The 18,664-nt window shown below is 36.3% G+C and overlaps 1 protein-coding gene across 5 annotated transcripts in view; it reads right to left on the bottom strand.

The window, feature by feature from the left end:
* Window positions 1-7,136, bottom strand: part of LRRCC1 (leucine rich repeat and coiled-coil centrosomal protein 1) — a 40,903-nt gene extending 33,767 nt beyond the window's left edge. For 2 of the 5 annotated variants that reach the window (XM_023227806.3, XM_023227805.2), the window contains exons 1-4: window positions 6,868-7,135; window positions 4,461-4,666; window positions 4,098-4,163; window positions 1,188-1,355 (exon numbers count right to left, since the gene is read on the bottom strand). In XM_023227806.3, coding sequence (XP_023083574.1) covers window positions 1,188-1,355; window positions 4,098-4,163; window positions 4,461-4,666; window positions 6,868-6,968 — 541 coding nt within the window. In that variant the 5' untranslated portion in view covers window positions 6,969-7,135. Of the gene's footprint in view, window positions 1-1,187; window positions 1,356-4,097; window positions 4,164-4,460; window positions 4,667-6,867 lie in introns of those variants that run through there. The other 3 variants (XM_023227804.3, XM_023227808.2, XM_023227810.1) reach the window with 3 other exon arrangements.
* Between the last annotated feature and the right edge of the window lie 11,528 nt (window positions 7,137-18,664).

The following is an 18,664-nucleotide window of genomic DNA, read 5'->3' as shown; positions in this document are numbered from 1 at the left end:
TTCGAATTGTAGAAACCAGAAGTTCTTGACAAGACTATTTTTTAAAAATCCAACCTGAAGGTTTAGCAGAGAAAAGAAAAATGCAAGACTTTAGAAATATGGTTTTCTTTCCAGGAAAGGGTTTCCTCAGAAAACTCTCAAATCTGTCCCAATTTTCAGGGAGACTTTATGGAAAACAATAGGAAATATTTTCCACCTTCGGAAAACAATTATCATATATATCAGATTTTCTTCTGTGAAATGAAATTAGCAACACAGGTTTCCATGCTGCAAAAAGCCTTCTTATAATTGCGTATGAATAATAAAATGAAGCCTCTGTAGCTAACTTGTACTCAAGCAGATCTTTAGAATGTATATTCACATTCTACACATTTCTCTCTTATTGTTTGGTTAAGCAATATGAGATAAGTGAGTTCTAGAAATGATAGTCTGGTCTGCTTTATCTTTGTCAACTTGATTGATTCCCAATTAGTTCAAATAGCATTTCAGCAGCACCAGCATCTGTATATATTAAACTTTCTTAAAACAAAATCATTTATTAATAATGTAATAAATTCACATAATATGAAATTCAAAACGAACACAGTGAACAATTTTCTCATTCCTTAATCTCTAGTTACCCAGTTGCCTTTCCTGGAGTTAGCCAATGTTATAATTTTTTTAAAGTGTGTATTCTTCTAGATGTTTTATGTACATACTGAGCACACACATACATACGTGCATACATATATATGTATGTATGTAAATATCTGTGTCTGTGTATGTGTGTTACCCTTTTCACACAAATGGTGGCCTACTGTATGCAGTACTTTACAACCTGCTTTTCATCCTCTTAATGTATCTTGGACATAATTGTCCATTAGTAGTTAAAGAGATTCTATATTCTTCATTGTGGCTGCATAATATTATACTATTATTAATAGAATATACCATAATGATATAATTTTGAGGCACTCACTTATCAAATATGAAGCTGCCTAAATAGGAGAATCACTGAACTGTTCATCTTGTGTTCTGTAACAGTCATTAGTCTTAATACAGTAATTTCATTTGTAACCATGTTTTCCCCAATATAGAAAATATTGTAAAGCTGAAGACTAAAATGAGGTCACAAATGCCAATTTCAGGAAAATAAAGAAGCTCTGAATATTAACTATTAGAAAAAATATTAAATTAATTGTTCTTACCTGGTAGTCGACAGACAGGATTATCATCTCCATCTTTCTCCAAAATAAGATTAGTCAGGAAGTGCAATCCTATTGTACACTGAAGTAAGTGATGGATACTATCTATACGATTACTGTGTAGATCAATATACCTAAGTTTATGCTTAATTCCATGAAGGGGAATCAACCCTGCAATAGGAAAATAATTCTTTAAATGCCACAGCAATAGTCTTTCCAATAGCTAATTAGAAATAGTGGCTAGATAGGTTATACTTTTAGAGGCAAACGGGCAGCATTAATAAGATCTTGCTGTGAACAGCTATATCTAATGAATAGGCTATCGGTAAAGTTAATTGTTGTTTTGAAGAAACACAAGTTTAACATTTCTTTGAGGCTTTAGTCCCCGAGGTTCCTGGGCTCTGGTTCTCTTCAAAACAAAATAAATCAAAAGAACTTCCCCAGGTGGACGCACACACTCATATGAGAAAACGGTAAAGCAATGGCTTTAGGCTGCCTCAACACATCAGTCTTGATTAGCAGACATAAGCAAACCCTGTAGTACACTTCAATTTTGCTGGTTTGAATATAAATACATTAGCATTCATTTAATTCCCTGGTAATATTTCTCACACAAGCTTATCTAGAACATTTTGTAGCAGTTGCTATTGGTGCCTGGCCCAACTTGGACTTCAGCTGCAGCTGTCATGGACGAGTACTAATTGTACAATGGCAGTGTACCCTTCAAGCGCTTACAGTTTTTTTTTCTGCCTCAGAACTTTCTCTAAAATGGAGAAATCATATAAAAAGCTATGTAATCATATGAACGTTCATGTACAGGTGTTTGAGTGGACACATTTTAATTTCTCTTTGGTAAATACCTAAGAGTCAGACTGTACAATTATATTTAAGGGTTATGTTTGCCATTATAACAATAACAAACTGTCAAACTCAGCCAGGCACAGTGACAGCCAGTACAGGCTCACACCTGTAGTCTTAGCATTTTGGGAGGATGAGGTGGGTAGATCACTTGAGGCCAGGAGTTCAAGACCAGCCTGGCCAACATGGTGAAACCCCATCTCTACTAAAAATATAAAAAATTAGCCAGGCATGGTGGAGCATGCCTGTAGTCCTAGCTACTCAGGAGGCTGAGACAGGAGAATCGCTGGAACCCATGAGGCAGAGGGTGCAGTGAGCCAGGAGCACACCACTGCACTCCAGAGCAAGACTGTATCTCAAATTAAAAAAAAAAAAAAAAAAACTTCCTTTCCAAAGTGGTTGTACCATTTTAAATCTACCAGCAATGTATGCAAGTTTCAACTGCTTCACAATCTCACCAGCACTGTCACTGTTTTAGCTATTCTAGGGGTGAAATGGTATTGTGGTTTTAATTTGTATTTCATTAATCACTAAGGATTCCAACCATTTTTTTTTTCCATGGCTCATTTGCCATTTATGTATCTTCTTGGTGAACTGTCTGTTCAAATCTTTTGCTGATTTTTTGGGGGGTTGTTTTTCTTCCCCACTATAATGTAAGCCCTGTAACTTATCTTACTTATTGTTGTTGGTTTTTTCATCACTATAAAACAGTGTTTGATATAGTGATCTTCATAAACACATACTGAGAGAATGAACTATCTTATCCATTCACATTCTTTAGATAAGGAAATTGCATCCAAAGAGTAAATACCTCGCTCATCATTACATAGTAATTAATGACAAGGCCAGGGTTGAAACTCAGTTCCTTTTTTTTTGAGATGGAGTTTCGCTCTTGTTGCCCAGGCTGGAGTGCAACACCGCAATCTCAGCTCACCGCAACCTCTGCCTCCTGGGTTCAGGCGATTCTCCCACCTCAGACTCCTGAGTAGCTGAGATTACAGGCATGTGCCACCATGTCTGGCTAATGTTGTATTTTTAGTAAAGACGGGGTTTCTCCATATTGGTCAGGCTGGTCTCGAACTCCCAATCTCAGGGACCCACCCGCCTTGGCCTCCCAAAGTGCTGGGATTACAGGCATGAGACACCGTGCCAGGCGAAACTCAGTTCTAATACTTCATGTCTTTAGAGGAAAAAAGATTTCACAAAATTAAAATACAGTTATTACTTCAGCTTAAGGGTACAGACTAGGTCTTTTTATTTTTTGTATACTAAGCAGCTGGCACAGGGTAGTGTTCTTTTAGTGGGGAGAAGAGTCAACCAATGAATGAGATTGTTTCAAATATTGATAAGGATTGTGAAGATATTAGAGGAATTCTGCTAGTTCTAGCAAATAATTCTAAGAATAGTCATGAAACTGTTCAACTTATCAGCTGCATCACTTTAATCAATTAAAAAAGGCAACACTTTTAAAATCTTCTTAGCTGTCATTACAGATAAAAAGAAAATATCATTTTATTTGCTCCTTAACTTGCAACAGCCTTTGGAATGCGGCATGTCACTGTTCAACATGGTAGCCATTAGCTACATGTGGCTTTTTATTTTCTAAGTAAAATTAAATAAAATTACAAATTCAGTCCTTAAGTTGCACTAGTTATATTTCCAGTGCTCAATAACCACATTTGGCTACTGGCTACCATACTGAACACAGATTAGAACATTTTTACCACTGTGAAAGTTCTATTGGAACTATTCTTCTCTATATAACAGTACATTGACTAACTGGCTAAAATTAAAACATATTCCCTTAAACTGGATCCTTTCCAATCAAGTTTTTCCTGCTACTGACTACCTTGGTTTTTACTTCTAAATTTTGTACTCAGCTGTGGTTCTGGCACCAACAAAACAGAATTATGACTGGAATACACTCTGTAGATGAGCTCTTTGGCTAAAAATTAGATTAATATCCAGAGATTTCCAACATGCTTAGCTGAGCTGTTAACTTATCACATGTGACAAAACATTTAGCATACACAAAACATAAGCATTTCTACTTACCAGTAAGATCATTTATGTGGTTGTATGATAAATTTAGTCTAGTCAGATTAATTAGTTCTTCAAGTCCTAAAAAAAAGTAAAATAAAATAAAGCCTTTATAAAATTTCAATAATTAATTAGAGAGATACAGCATTACAATGTTATTTCAGACTGTTCCAGTCTGGTAACAGCGAAATCACTTTTATTGGCATTTAGAAAAAACAGAATTTTTAAAAAATTGACACTTTTTTGGAGAAAATATTTTGTATAATGAGTTTTGGACTCAATTTTTAAGAGTTTCTGATAATATTTATTCCATTCTTTTGGGAAAAAAATGGACCTAAATCATTTTCCTTAAGTGTTATATGAAAATCGCTTACAAACCTTCTACTTTTGTAATCAAATTGCAGGACAAATTTAATGTACAAAGTTTTGTCAGTGTGTTTAGCCCTTCAATTCGACTTATTTGATTAGATGACAGGTCTAGATGTCGTAAATTCCAAATATGATCAATGGCTTCGATCTTGGAGATGTTATTGCAATGAAGATTGACGGCATGAAGAGTTGAATCTAAAGATAATTCTGATATGCTACAAAACAAAATATATATTATAAAAAAACAAAATAGGTTTTAAAAGCATGACCAAATAACTAAAATTAACCAAACAGCATGTAGATACCAAATATGTGCTTTATTCATTCTAGAATGAAATCTTTCCTATTTGTGACATTCCTTTAAAAACGTCTCACAAAACACGGTGCTTCTTACAACATAACCAAGTATTTTGGATTATTTACAAACAAGAAACCGCTCAATGGAGGCAAGTGACAGTGGGCATTTCTAACTCCTATGTGCAGTCATCAGCATATATTGAAGGCAGTGCTGAATAATAGTCAATAACTGTAAAGGCTCTGGAATCTTAATATCCCAGTTCGAATCTGCATTCTATCACAGTTTTGCTGTGTGATTTGAGCAAATGACAACCTAAGCCTCAGTTTTCTGACCTCAATTAATTCTCACAATAACTCTAAGCAGTGGGTATCTTAAGGATACCGAAGTTTATAGAAATTAAATAGCTTGACCAAATTCTTGCAGTTATGTTAACAGATTGTATGTAAATCCAGATCTCATGCTGGAGATTATAACTTTATTTTCTTCTTCGTGTGCAATAGCTATTTAATCCACAGTCTATTGCATTTTCAAAAAGAAACCACGTTATTGCAATTTCTATTGAAAAAGTCCCTATTATCCCTTGTTGAAAGTTAATGGATCTCCCCTAAACAGAACTCTTCACTCCAATTACTATTTATAACTGAATTTTCTCCTGAAGATAGTAGTTCCAGGAACACAAACTACAGTGCACACGGTTTGGAGTTGCTGGATGGGAGATACAGCCAGGAACAGGGACACACAATGTCATGGGCATCTGCTGTAGGTTCAGTAGCAGCTATCTTACAGCTGTAGGAAACCTAACTCTGACAGCAGGGAAGCATTTGCAAATTTCAGACTAGCAACCTTTAAATGTGACTATCTGGAGCATTTCGCAATTATCCCGCCCTGTCATTTACTTGAGTTCTTTCTTAGTGCCAGACCTTATGCTATCAACACATGCTCTTAATGACAGTCATTTATTTTCTGACACATTTGTTTCTCGACATTAATAATGTGCAGATAATGTGAGATGGTAGAAAAAGCACAGTGAAATTAGACGGAAAATGGGTTTGAATCCGAACTTAATGCTTTACGAAGTGTTTAAAGATGAACAAATTGTCAAAAGACTCTGAGTCTCATTCATCACTTGTAAATGAGAAAAATTACTACCTTGTAGAATTACCGTGAGGATTAGTGATAATGTATATAACATGCACACACAGATGGAATTCAGTAAATGGCAGCTAGTATTAAATAAAAATGTAAAATGTCCCTTGAACACCATCTTCCTGGGATCATCTGGCAAAGTTTAAATCAGAATCCAGAACAAGATGCTTAATTATCAGTAGCAAAGTTCGCGTAGAGGACACGCTACAAAGGAAGAGCATATGCAAAGGCACAGAGAAGTCTGCTATGGAACTGCCTGTAGCTCAGTACAGCTAAATAAAGTGTAAGTGGAGAAATGTTAGAGTCGAGACTAAAGAGCCTCAAATGCAGGCGGAGACCTGCTTTACAGAATTGCAGAACCAAGTGCCTCATATGCTTTGCACAAGTCGGGGCTTCGAGAGAGGGAAACGGTGAACTAAATATAGTAAGTTTAGTACTTTCAAAAAGTATATGAATATATGTATTGTAGTGTTCTGTAACAGACAAATGATTTCGAATGGAGGCAAGGAGAACTGAGGCAAAACTAACAGGCAGCTGCGACTGCCCGCTCATAGCTGCCAGAGATACTATCCTGCAGGTTCTTTTTCAGAGCGAAGAAGAGGAAAGACGAGAGAACACGAGAAAACCAACAATTAAACGGCAAGCAAAGAAATAAGTAAGTAAGCAAAACCAGCAGAAGGAAACAGTGGTCATAAGCTGGTGGAGGACAAGGTCCTGGGGCAGTTTCAAGGCTAAGCAGAGTCCTGTGAAATGCTGGGCAGGAGACACGGGCGGGAAGACATCCATGGCTCATTCAACTTGGCACTTCAGCAGAGCAGTTTTGGAGAAGTGGGGAGGTCGAAAGCCAGACTGCGTTCACTTATCGTCTTGGTAAAGCAGTGCCGCGCCTCCGCTCCGCTGTCGCCTCCAGCCACCCACGGCCCCGGCCCTGGGGAATGCGCGGGTCGCTCCCAGCTGCGGAGCGCCCTTTACCTCTGCAAGCCTTTGTCCATGAAGCATACATCCCCGCAGCTGCTGTCGCCGTCTTCGTTTTCCACTTCCGCCTCCGCCTCCGCCGCCGCCGCCGCCTCCATAGCACCGGCGACGCGGAGCTGGGTCTTAACCGGCACCCAGCGAGGGGTCCCTGAGCTTAGGACACGCCTCCCGGAAGCGCGGAAGTGCGGCCCGAGGGGGCGGAGCGAGGACCCACCCTCCAACTGACAGCCGGGAACTTTCCCGCCCTGACGGTGCCGCGAATATGGAATCCTCGTCCCAACCGTGGACTTTTTTCCCTTTTACGGCATCTGAGGGTGCGACTCTTCAACTTGCTGTAAAGTGAAACTGCTTCCTGGGCGTGTAGGATTTGGAGAATGAATGGATTTGTCCTGTGTACCTAGTAGCCGACTGACTTCTGAATGCGGTTTTCACAGCGGTTTGGCTTTATGTTCCTTTACATAGTCTTACATACCTATAATTGTTCCACTGGCCATTGCACCTCCTGTTGATTCTTTGAACATTTGTGGGATGCCTTACTGTGTGTCAGTCACTTCCCTGTATGAGGAAGAAAAAGATGAAACTTATTCTTGTTCCTGGAAACATTCATAGTTCAATAGAGGAAACAGAATTGCCATACAGTATGACGAAACCAACTCTAGAGTGATATGGGTAGTGGGTACGTTTTCTAAAGGAAGTGATTGGTGACTGAATAGAGTCTTGCTGGGTCAAGGGGAGCTCTGGATGAATGGCATTACAGGTGGGAAAGCAATACCTGTATGAGGTCAAATAACCCTCCTGGCTAGATTGCTTCCTAAGGCATAGTAATATTTTAAAACGGAGAAAATGGTGCAGTAGTCCATTTGAAGTGGTCTATTTCCTTTTGAAATAACTCATACAGACAAAAATAAAAAAGATGTTTTAAAAAATGAGCAAAGCCCACATGACATATAGGACCCCAAAAGTGACCAAATATTCAAAATTTTGGAGTCTCAGAAGGCAAAGAGAAAACAATAGAGTTAGAAAAACGGTTCAACAAAATACTATATGAAAACTTCCCAAGTCTAGCAAGAGATTTAGACACCCAGGCACAGGAGGCCCAAAGATTCCCAAACAGGTACAATGAAAAAAGGTTTTCTTAAAAAAAAAAAGATTCATCTTATTTTGTATTTTAGATTCAGGGGGTACATGTGCGGGTTTGTTACATAAGTATTTTGCATGATGCTGAGTTTGTGGCTTCTAATGATCCTGTAACCCAAATAGAAAATGTAGTACTTGATAGGTGGTTATTCAACTTTTGCCTTCTCCCTTTTGGAGCCCCCAGTGTCTATTGTTCCCATCTTTGTGTTCATGCGTATCCAATGTTTAGCTGCCACTTAGAAGTGAGAACATATAGTATTTGGTTTTCTGTTTCAGTGTTAATTCACTTAGGATAATGGCCTTCAGCTTCATCCATATTGCTGCAAAGGACATGATTTTTTTCTTTTTTATGGCTGCATGTTGGTGTATATGTGCCACATTTTCTTTATCCAGGCTATCATTGATGGGCATCAGGGTTCATTCCATGTCTTTGCTACTGTGCTGCAATAAACATAGGAATGCAGGTGTCTTTTTGGTAAAATAATTTATTTTTCTTTGGCTAGATACCTGGTCATGAGATTCCTGGGTTGAATGGTAATTCTGTTTTTAGTTCTTTGTGAAATCAACAAACTGCTTTCCACCGTGGCTGCAATTTGCATCCCCACTGATGGTGTGTAAGCATTCCTTTTTCTCTTCAACCTCACCAACGTCTCATATTTTCTGACTTTTTAATAAAAGCCACTCTGCTGCGAGGTGATATCTCATCATTTTTGATTTGCATTTCTCTGATTATTAGTGATGCTGAGCATTTAAAAATTATGTTTATTGGCTGTTTGCATGTCTTCTTTTGCAAAAAAGCAAAGAAAAAGTCTCCTTTATGGCCCATTGTAGTCAAACTGTTAAAAGTCAAATACAAAGAATTCTGAAAACAGCAAGAGAAAAATTAGTCATTTATAAGGGAACCCTCAACAGACTAACAGTGGATTTCTCACCAAAAACTTTACAAGCCAGCAGAGACTGGGATGATAAATTCAAAGTGCTGAAAGAAAAAAAAAAAGCCAGCCAAGGACACTGTAATCAATAAAGTTATCCTTCATAAACGAAGGAAAAATAAAGGCTTTCCAAGATAAGCAAAAGCTGAAGGAATTCATCACCAGTCGACTGGACCTACAAAAATGCTCATGGTAGTCCTACGTATGGAAACAAAAGGACAATATTTACCAGCATGAAAACACACAAATATAGAAAGTCCACTGGTAGATCAAACACACAAATAAGAAAGAGAAAGGACTCAAATGTTACCATTACAGAAAACCACCAAACTGCAATCGTAAACAATGATAGAGATGCAAAGGAACAAGGAATATACAAAAATAACCAGAAATCGATTAATAAAATGGCAGGAATAAGCCCTCACATATCAATCATAACCTTGAATGTAAATGTATTAAATTTTCCACCTGAAAGATATAGCTTGAATTAATGGATTAAAAAATGACCCCACAATATTCTGCCTAGAAGAAACTCATCACACTCGTAAAGACACATATGGACTGAAAGTAAAGGGAAGAAAAAAGATATTTTATGCAAATGGAAACCAAAAGCCAGCAGGAATAGCTATATGAATGTTAGACACAATCGACTGTAAGTTAAAAAAGAGACAAGAAAGGTCATTATGTAATGATAAAGGGATTGGGCACGGTGGCTCACGCCTGTAATCCTAGCACTTTGGGAGGCCAAGGCGGGCAAATCACCTGAGCTCAGGAGTTTGAGACCAGCCTGGGCAACATGGTGAAACCCCATCTCTACTAAAATACAAAAAATTAGCCGGGGTTGACTGCATGTGCCTGTAATCCCAGCTACTCAGGAGGCTGAGACAGGAGAATCACTTGAACCAGGGAGGTGGAGGTTACAGTGAACCAAGATCACACCACTGCACTCCAGTCTGGGCGACAGAGTGAGACTCCATCTCAAACAAACAAACAAAAAAAAGATCAATTCAGCAAGAGGATATAACAATTCTAAACATATATGCTCTCTACACCAAGACACCCAGCTGTATAAAGCAAATATTATTAGATCTAAAGGGAGAGAGAGATTCCAACACAATAATAGTTGGGAAAATTTAAGCGCTACATTCTCAGCATTACATAGATCATCTAGACAGAAAATAATAAACAAACAAACAAACAAAAAATGTTTAATTTAAACTGCACTTTATACCCAGTGTATCTAACAGACATTTACAGAAAATTTCATTCAAGAGCCAGAGAATACACATTTTTCTCATCGGCATAGGGAACATTCTCCAGGATAGACTATATTTTAGGACACAAAAAATGGCTTAACAACATTTTTAAAAATTACATAATGCAAAGTGTCTTCTCAGACTCCATTGAAACAAAACTAGACATCATTTACAAGAGGAGCTTTAGAAACCGCATAAATACATGGAAATTAAAGCACATGCTCCCAAATTATTAAGCAAGAAAGAAATTAAAGAGGAAATCAAAAAATTTTTTAGACCAGTAAGAATCAAAACACAACATACCAACACGTCTGGGATACAGCAAAAGCAATGCTAACTGGGAAATTTATAGTAATTAATGCCTATGTCAAAAAAGTAGGAAAGATTTCAAATAAACAATTTAATGATGCACCTCAAGGAACTAGAAAAGCACGAAGAATCCCAACCCAAAATTAGCAGAAGAAAAGAAATCATGAAGATCAGAGTGGAGCTAAATGAAATAGAAACTTAAAAAAAATACAAAGGATCAACAAATTTTCTTTTAAAAAAGATGAACAAAGTTGATAACATGCAAACAAAATTCACTAGCTAGACTAACCAAGAAAAAAAGAAGATGCAAGTAAACAAAATCAGAAATGAAGAAGAAGGCATTAAAACTGATGCCACAGAAATACAAAAGAGTGTCAGAGACAATTATGAACAACTGTATGGTAATGAACTGGAAACCCTAAAGGAAATGGGTGAATTCTTTGATACATACAACCTACCAAGATTAAACCAGGAAGAAATAAAAAACCTAAACAGACCAATAATTAGTAGCTAGATTGAATCAGTAATAAAAAGTCTTCCAACAAAGAAAACTCCAGGACTGGATGGCTTCATGCTGACTCCCACCAATTTTTCAAAGAAGAACCAAAGCCAATTCTCTTCAAGCTATTAAAAAAAATTGAACATGAGGGAATTATCCCTAACTCATTCTCCAAGGCCAGCATTACATTGATACCAAAACTAGACAGGGATGCAAAAAATAAAGAAAACTACAGGCCAATATCCCTGATGAACAGATGCAAAAATCCTCAATGAAATACTAGCAAACTGAATCCAACAGCACATCAAACAGATACTAAATGATCAAATGGGATTTATTCCAGGGATGCAGGAATGGTTCAACATATGCAAATGAACACATGTGATACATCATATCAACAGAATGAAGGACAAAATCCATATGATCATTTCAGAAGATGGAGAAAATGCATTAGATAAAAGTTAGTCTTTTCATGATACAAAATCTCAACAAACTAGGCATAGAAAGAACATACTTCAATATAATAAAGGCCATATATGAAAAACTCATAGTTAACATCATACTGAATGGGAAAAAACTGAAATCCTTTCCTCTAAGAACTGGAACAAGACGAGCATGCCCACTTTCAGCACTCATATTTGACATACTACTGGAAATTATAGCTAGAGTAATCGGCAATATAAAGAAATGAAAAGATACTGAAATTGGGAAACAGAAAGTCAAATTGTCCCTGTTTGCAAATGGCATAATCTTACATCTAAAGACACTTTAGGATTCTGAAAAATAAATTCAGGAAAGTTGCAGCATAGAATTTCATCATACACAAATGTAGCATTTCTATACACTAATAATGAACAAGCTGATAAAGAAACCAAGAAGGCAATCCCATTTACAATAGCTACAAAAATAAAATACTTGGAAATAAATTTAGCCAAGGAGGTGAAAGACAGCCTTTCTCTGCAAGAAAAGCTACAAAAGACTGATGAGGGAAATCGAAGACGACACAGTCAATTAGAAAGCCATCTCAAGCTCACATACCAGAAGAATCAACCTTGGCAAAATGACCATACTGCCCAAAGCAATCTACAGATTTAATGCAATCTCTATCAAAATGGCAATGTCACAGAAATACAAAAAAGAATCATAAAATTGGTGTATAGAATCAACAAAGGGCTTGAATAACTGAAGTAATCCTGAGCAAAAAGAATAAAGCTGAAGGCATCACACTACCTGACTTCAAACCATATTACTCGGCTATGGTAACCAAAACAGCATGACATTGGTATTTAAAAAGACACATTGATAGAGATAGAGAAGAATAGAGAGCCCAGAAATAAACCTGCATACTTAAAACCAAGTGATTTTTGACAAAGGTGCCAGGAGCATACATTGTAGAGAAGATATCCTCTTTAATAAATGGTGAGAAGATATCCTCTTTAATAAATGGTGCTGGGAAAATTAGATATCCATGCAGAAGAATGAAATTGGACTACTATCTCTCACCATATACAAAAAGCAGCTGAAGATGGATTATAAACTTAAATGTAAGACTCCAAATTATAAGGCTACTAGAAGAAAACAGAGAAAACATTTCAGAACATTCATCTAGGCAAAGATTTTCTGGCTAAGACAGCAAAAGCATAGATAACAAAAACAGAAATAGAGAAATGGGATTATATTAAAGTTAAAAAACTGTACAGCAAAGAAAGCCCTCAAGAGTTAGGATACCTGCTGAATGGAAGAAAATATTCATAAACTATTTATCCAACAAGGGATGAATATCTAAAATATGCAAGGAACTCAACAGTAAAAAAAAATAATAATTCCATTAAAAAGTGGGCAAAGAATGCAAGTAGACATTTTTAGAAAGAAGACATACAAATGATCAACAGGTACATGAAAAAAATGCTTGTCATTAATCATCAGGGAAATGCAAATCAAAATCAGAATGAGATATCATCTTATCCAGTTAGAATTGCTTTTATTAAAAAAGAGAAAATGTAACAGATTCTGGCAAGAATATGGAGAAAAGGGAACTCTTATACACTGTGGGTAGGAATGTAAATTAATAGGGCCACTACGGAAAACAGTATGGAGAATTCTCATAAAACTAAAAGTAACACTACCATATGATCCAGCAATTCCACTACTGGGTAATTATCCACAGGAAAATAAATCATTATATCAAAGGGATACCTTCACTCTCATGTTCATTGCAGCACTATTCATAATAGCAAAGATATTGAGTCAACCTAAATGTCCATCAACAGATGAATGCATAAAGAGAATGTGGTAAACACAATGGAGTATTAGTTGGCCATTAAAAAATGAGATCTTGTTATTTGCAGAAACATGGATGGATCTGGAGGTTATTATGTTAAGTGAAGTAAGCTATGCACAGATTGAGAAATATCACATGTTCTCACCCATATGTGGGAGCTATAACAGTTGATCCCATGGAGGTGGAGGTAGAAAGTAGAATGATAGATAATAGGCTGGGAAGTGTGTGTGGGTTGGGGAGGATGGATGAAGAGAGATTGGTTAATGAGCACAAACATACAGTTAGGAGAAATAAGTTCTAATGTTCGATAGCAGAATAGGGTGCCTAGAGTTAACAATAATGTAGTGTATGTTTCTTTTTCTTTCTTATTCTTTGAGACAGAATTTTGCTCTGTCTCCCAGGCTGGAGTGCAGTGACGAGATATTGGCTCACTGCAACCTCCACCTCCTGGGTTCAAGTGATTCTCCTTCCTCAGCCTCCTGAGTAGCTGGGATTACAGGTGCGTGCCACCATATCCAGCTAATTTTTGTATTTTTAGTAGAGACAGGGTTTTGCCATGTTGGCCAGGCTGGTCTAGACTTCCTGGCCTCAAGTGATCCACCCACCTTGGCCTCCCAAAGTACTGGGATTACAGGTGTGAGCCACTGCGCTCAGCCTGTAGTGTATCTTTCAAAATAGCTAGAAGAGATGACTTAAACTTTCTCAACACATAGAAATAAGAAAATACTTCAGGTGGTAGATACCCCTAATATTTTGACTTGATCATTACTCATTCTATGCATGTAACAAAATAGCATATGTACTCCATAAATATATACAAATATTAAATATTAACAACACAATTAAAAAATCTGTTAACCCACTCCAAAATTTGTGGAAGTTGGCCAAAAAAAATCATAAGGGAAAATTTAGAACTTTAAACAAATGCATTACATAACAAGAATAACAGCAGCATTAAAAACTGAAAATCAGTAAACTTTCAAGGAAATAAAAAAGGGAAAGAATAAAAGAAATCCTAAATTAATTAATTAAAATAAAGAATATGGTCATTTCAATGAAGAACTAAAGGTAATTTTTCATGGTTAAAAAAGTAGTTAACAAACTAGGAACAGATGGAGCAATTGTAACTTAATAAAGGGTACCTTTGAAAATCCTACAGCAGTGTTACCCAATAAAACATTAAAAGTATACCTGCTGTTGTCTAGAAATGATACTCAGACCATCATGATTGTAACCGTATCAGTTGTCCTAAAACTTACCTCGTGTTTCATTCAATCACAATAAAACCCCAACAGAAGCTTTCCTGGAACTTGAAAATATTATTTCAAAATATATGTCATTTCAAAAATGATATTTTGATGAAAAATAAAGAAAGCAATTAACCATATCAAATATATAAAATATTTAAAAACTGTGGTTATTATAATTATAATGTAGACAAATAAATGGAAAAATTAACACTACAGGAATAAACTTTTATAAATATGAAAAGAATTTCTATTACAGCAAATTTATTTACTCACAAAATTTCCTTTCAAAAATATTTCTTTTTTAAATAATCAGATCATGTCTTTTTTTTTTTTTTCCTTGAGACTGAGTGAGTGAGTCTTCCTCTGTCTCCCAGGCTGGAGTGCAGTGGTGAGATCTCGGCTCACTACAACCTCCGCCTCCTAGGTTCAAGCGATTCTCCTGTCTCAGCCTCCCATGTGGCTGGTATTACAGGTGCACACCACCATGCCTGGCTAATTTTTGTATTTTTAGTAGAGATGGGGTTTTGCCACATTGGTCAGACTGGTCTCAAACCCTTGACCTCAGGTGATCCGCCCTCATCTGCCTCCCAAAGCACTGGGATTGCAGGCGTTAGCCACCATACCTGGTCTAATCATGTCCTTTGCAGCAACGTGGAGGGAGCTGAAGGCCAGTATCCTAAGCAAACTAACACAGGAACAGAATACCAAATACTGCATGTTCTCACTTATAAGTGGGAGCTGAACAATGAGTACACATGGACACAAAGAAAGGAACAACAGATACTGGGGCCTACTTAAGGATGGATGGTTCAGGGAAGATGAGGATCAAAAAACTACCTATTGGGCACTATGCTTATTACACAGGTGACAAAATAGTCTGTACACCAAATACCCGTGAAATGCAGTTTACCTATAAAACGAACCTGCACATGTACCTCTAAACCTAAAAGTTAAAAAAAAATCTCTTTTTTAAAAACAAAAGTGGAAACAAATTTTTAAAGCGTATTGACATTTTACTGCCACTTTAACATGATTTCTTTGTCCCTAGTTTTATTCTTAAGAGTTTAAAAATACATGATTAGCTAATCACTTTTTCAGGAACAGAAAAGGAATCCAGCTCAATTTTAACTATTTATTTTTATTTGTCTTGTTTGTATAAATTGACAGGCTACAAATGTAATTTTGTTACATGCATAGATTGATTTCACAGTGATGAAGTTGAGGCTTTTAGGGTATTCAACACTTGAATAATATACATTGCATCCATTAAGTAATCTCTCATAATCTATCCCTTTTACCTCTGCTTAATGAATAGTAAATGTATTTTCTCTTCCATTAGATTTTCATAATAACATTTTTTAAAATCTAGCTTACTTTATTGTAAGAATACAATGTATAATACATGTAATATACAAAATATATGTTAATACACTATTTGTGTTATTGGCAAGGCTATTAGCAGTTAAGTTTTGCGGGATTAAAAAGTTATATGTGGATTTTCAACTGTTTGGGAGTCAGCACCCATAGCCCCTGTGTTGCTCAAGGATCAATGGTATATGCAAGGGCTTATTTTGAGATTCTCTATTCTATACCCTTTGTCTATATGTTTGTCCTTATACCTGTAAAACACTGTTTTGATTACTGTAGCTTTGCAGTACGTTTTGAAATCAGGAAGTGTGATCCCTCCAGCTTTGTTCTTCTTTTTCAAGATTGATTTAGCTACTTGGGGTTCCATGAGATTCCATACATATTTTAGATTTTTAAAGTTTCTGTAAAAAATATCATTGGGCTTTTGACAGAGATTGCATCGAATCTGTGGATCTCTTTGGGTAGCATTTGACATCTTAACAATATTAAGTCTTCCAATTAATGTGCAAGGGGTACAGTTCCATTTACTTATGTTTTCTTTAATTTCTTTGAACAATGTTTTGCAGTTTTCATCGTGCAAGTCTGTTACCTTCTTGATTAAATTAATTCCTAAATAATTTATTCTTTTTGCTGATAGGATAGATGAAATTATTTTAATAATTTCCTTTTCAAATTATTCATTATTAGCATATAAAAATGCAACAGCTGTTTGAGCATTGACTTTGTATCCTGTTACTTTGCTGAATTCATTTATTAGTTCTAGCCATTTTTGTGTGTGTGTGTCTTTAGGATTTTCTATATCTAAGATTATATCCTCTGTGAAAAGGATAATTTTACTTCTTTCTTTTAAGTTCAAATTCCTTTTATTTCTTTTTCTTGCCTAATTATTCTGGCCAGAACCTCAAATACTATATTGAATAGAAGTGATGAGAGTGGGCATCCTTAACTTGTTTATGATCTTAGGGGAAAGGCTTTCAACTATTCACCATTGAGTACAATTTTATCTGTGAAGTTGTGCTATATGGCCTTTATTGTGTTGAAATTCATTCAATCGATACCTAATTTGTTGAGAATTCTTATCATGAACGATTATTGAATTTTGTCAAAATTATTTTGGCATCAATTGAGATGATCATTGATTTTTTCCTTCATACTGTTAATGTAGTACATTATATTAATCAATTTTCATATATTGAATCCTCCTTGAATTTCAGGAATAAATCACACTTGGTCATGTTGTATAATTCTTTTAATATGATGCTTAATTCAGTTTGCTAGTATTGTGTTTAGGATTTTGGCACCTATTTTCTTAAGGAATATTGGCCCATAGTTTTTCTTTTTTTGTAATGAGTTTGACTTGGTATCAGGGTAATGCTGACATCATAGAATGGTAATGTTAGGAAGTGTTCCGTCTTTTTCAATTTTTTTGAAAGATTTTAGAGGGATTGGATTAGCTCTTTTTTAAATGTTTAGTAGAATTCATCAGTAGAGCCATCAGGCCCAGTGCTATTCTTTGTTAGATTTTTGATTGCTGATTCAATCTCCTTATTAGGTATAGAACTACTCAGATTTTCTAACTCTTCATGATTTAGCCTTGGTAGGTTTTATGTGTCTAGGAATTTGTCCATTTCAATTAGGTTATCCGATTTATTGGCATAGAGTTGTTTGTAATACTTTCTTATACTCCTATTTATTTCTGTGGAATCAGTAATAATGTCTCTACTTCATTTCTGATTTTAGTAATTTGAATCTTCTTTTTTTTAAAAAAATTATTTATTTTATTATACTTTAAGTTCTAGGGTAAATGTGCACAGCATGCAGGTTTGTTACATATGTATTCATGTGCCATGTTGGTGCGCTGCACCCATCAAATCGTCATTTACATTAGGTAGATCTCCTAATGCTATCCCTCCCTCATTCCCCACCCTGCGACAGGCCCCTGTGTGTGATGTTCCCTACCCTGTGTCCAAGTGTTCTCACTGTTCACTTCCCACCTATAAGTGAGAACATGCAGTGTTTGGTTTTCTGTCCTTGCGATAGTTTGCTCAGAATGATGGCTTCCAGCTTCATTCATGTCCCTGCAAAGGACATGAACTCATCCTTTTTTATGGCTGCATAGTATTCCATGGTATATGTGTGCCACATTTTCTTAATCCAGTCTATCACTGATGGACATTTGGGTTGGTTCCAAGTCATTGCTATTGTGGATAGTGCTGCAATAAACGTGCATGTTCATGTGTCTTTATAGCAGCATGATTTATAATCCTTTGGGTATATACACAGTAATGGGATCGCTGGGTCAAATGGTATTTCTAGTTCTAGATCCTTGAATCGCCACACTGTTTTCCACAATGGTTGAACTAGTTTACAGTCCCACCAATAGTATAAAAGTGTTCCTATTTCTCGACATCCTCTCCAGCACCTGTTGTTTCCTGACTTTTTAATGATCACCATTCTAACTGGCATGAGATGGTATCTCATTGTGGTTTTGATGTGCATTTTTCTGATGGGTAATATCCTGAAGAGTGTTTTCCAACTTGGCTCCATTCTCCCTGTCACTTTCAGGTACACCAATAGACATAGATTTGGTCTTTTCACAGAGTTCCATATTTCTTGGAGGCTTTGGTCATTTCTTTTTACTCTTTTTTCTTTAAAATTCTCTTCTCGCTTCATTTCATTCCTTTGATCTTCAATCACTGATACCCTTTCTTCCACTTGATTGAATCAGCTACTGAAGCTTGTGCATGCATCATGTAGTTCTT

This window comes from Piliocolobus tephrosceles, chromosome 7 (assembly GCF_002776525.5).
Source record: "Piliocolobus tephrosceles isolate RC106 chromosome 7, ASM277652v3, whole genome shotgun sequence".
Lineage (NCBI taxonomy): Eukaryota > Metazoa > Chordata > Mammalia > Primates > Cercopithecidae > Piliocolobus > Piliocolobus tephrosceles.
Note: the sequence above shows the minus strand (reverse complement) of the source record. Positions and strands in the feature narration are given on the sequence as shown.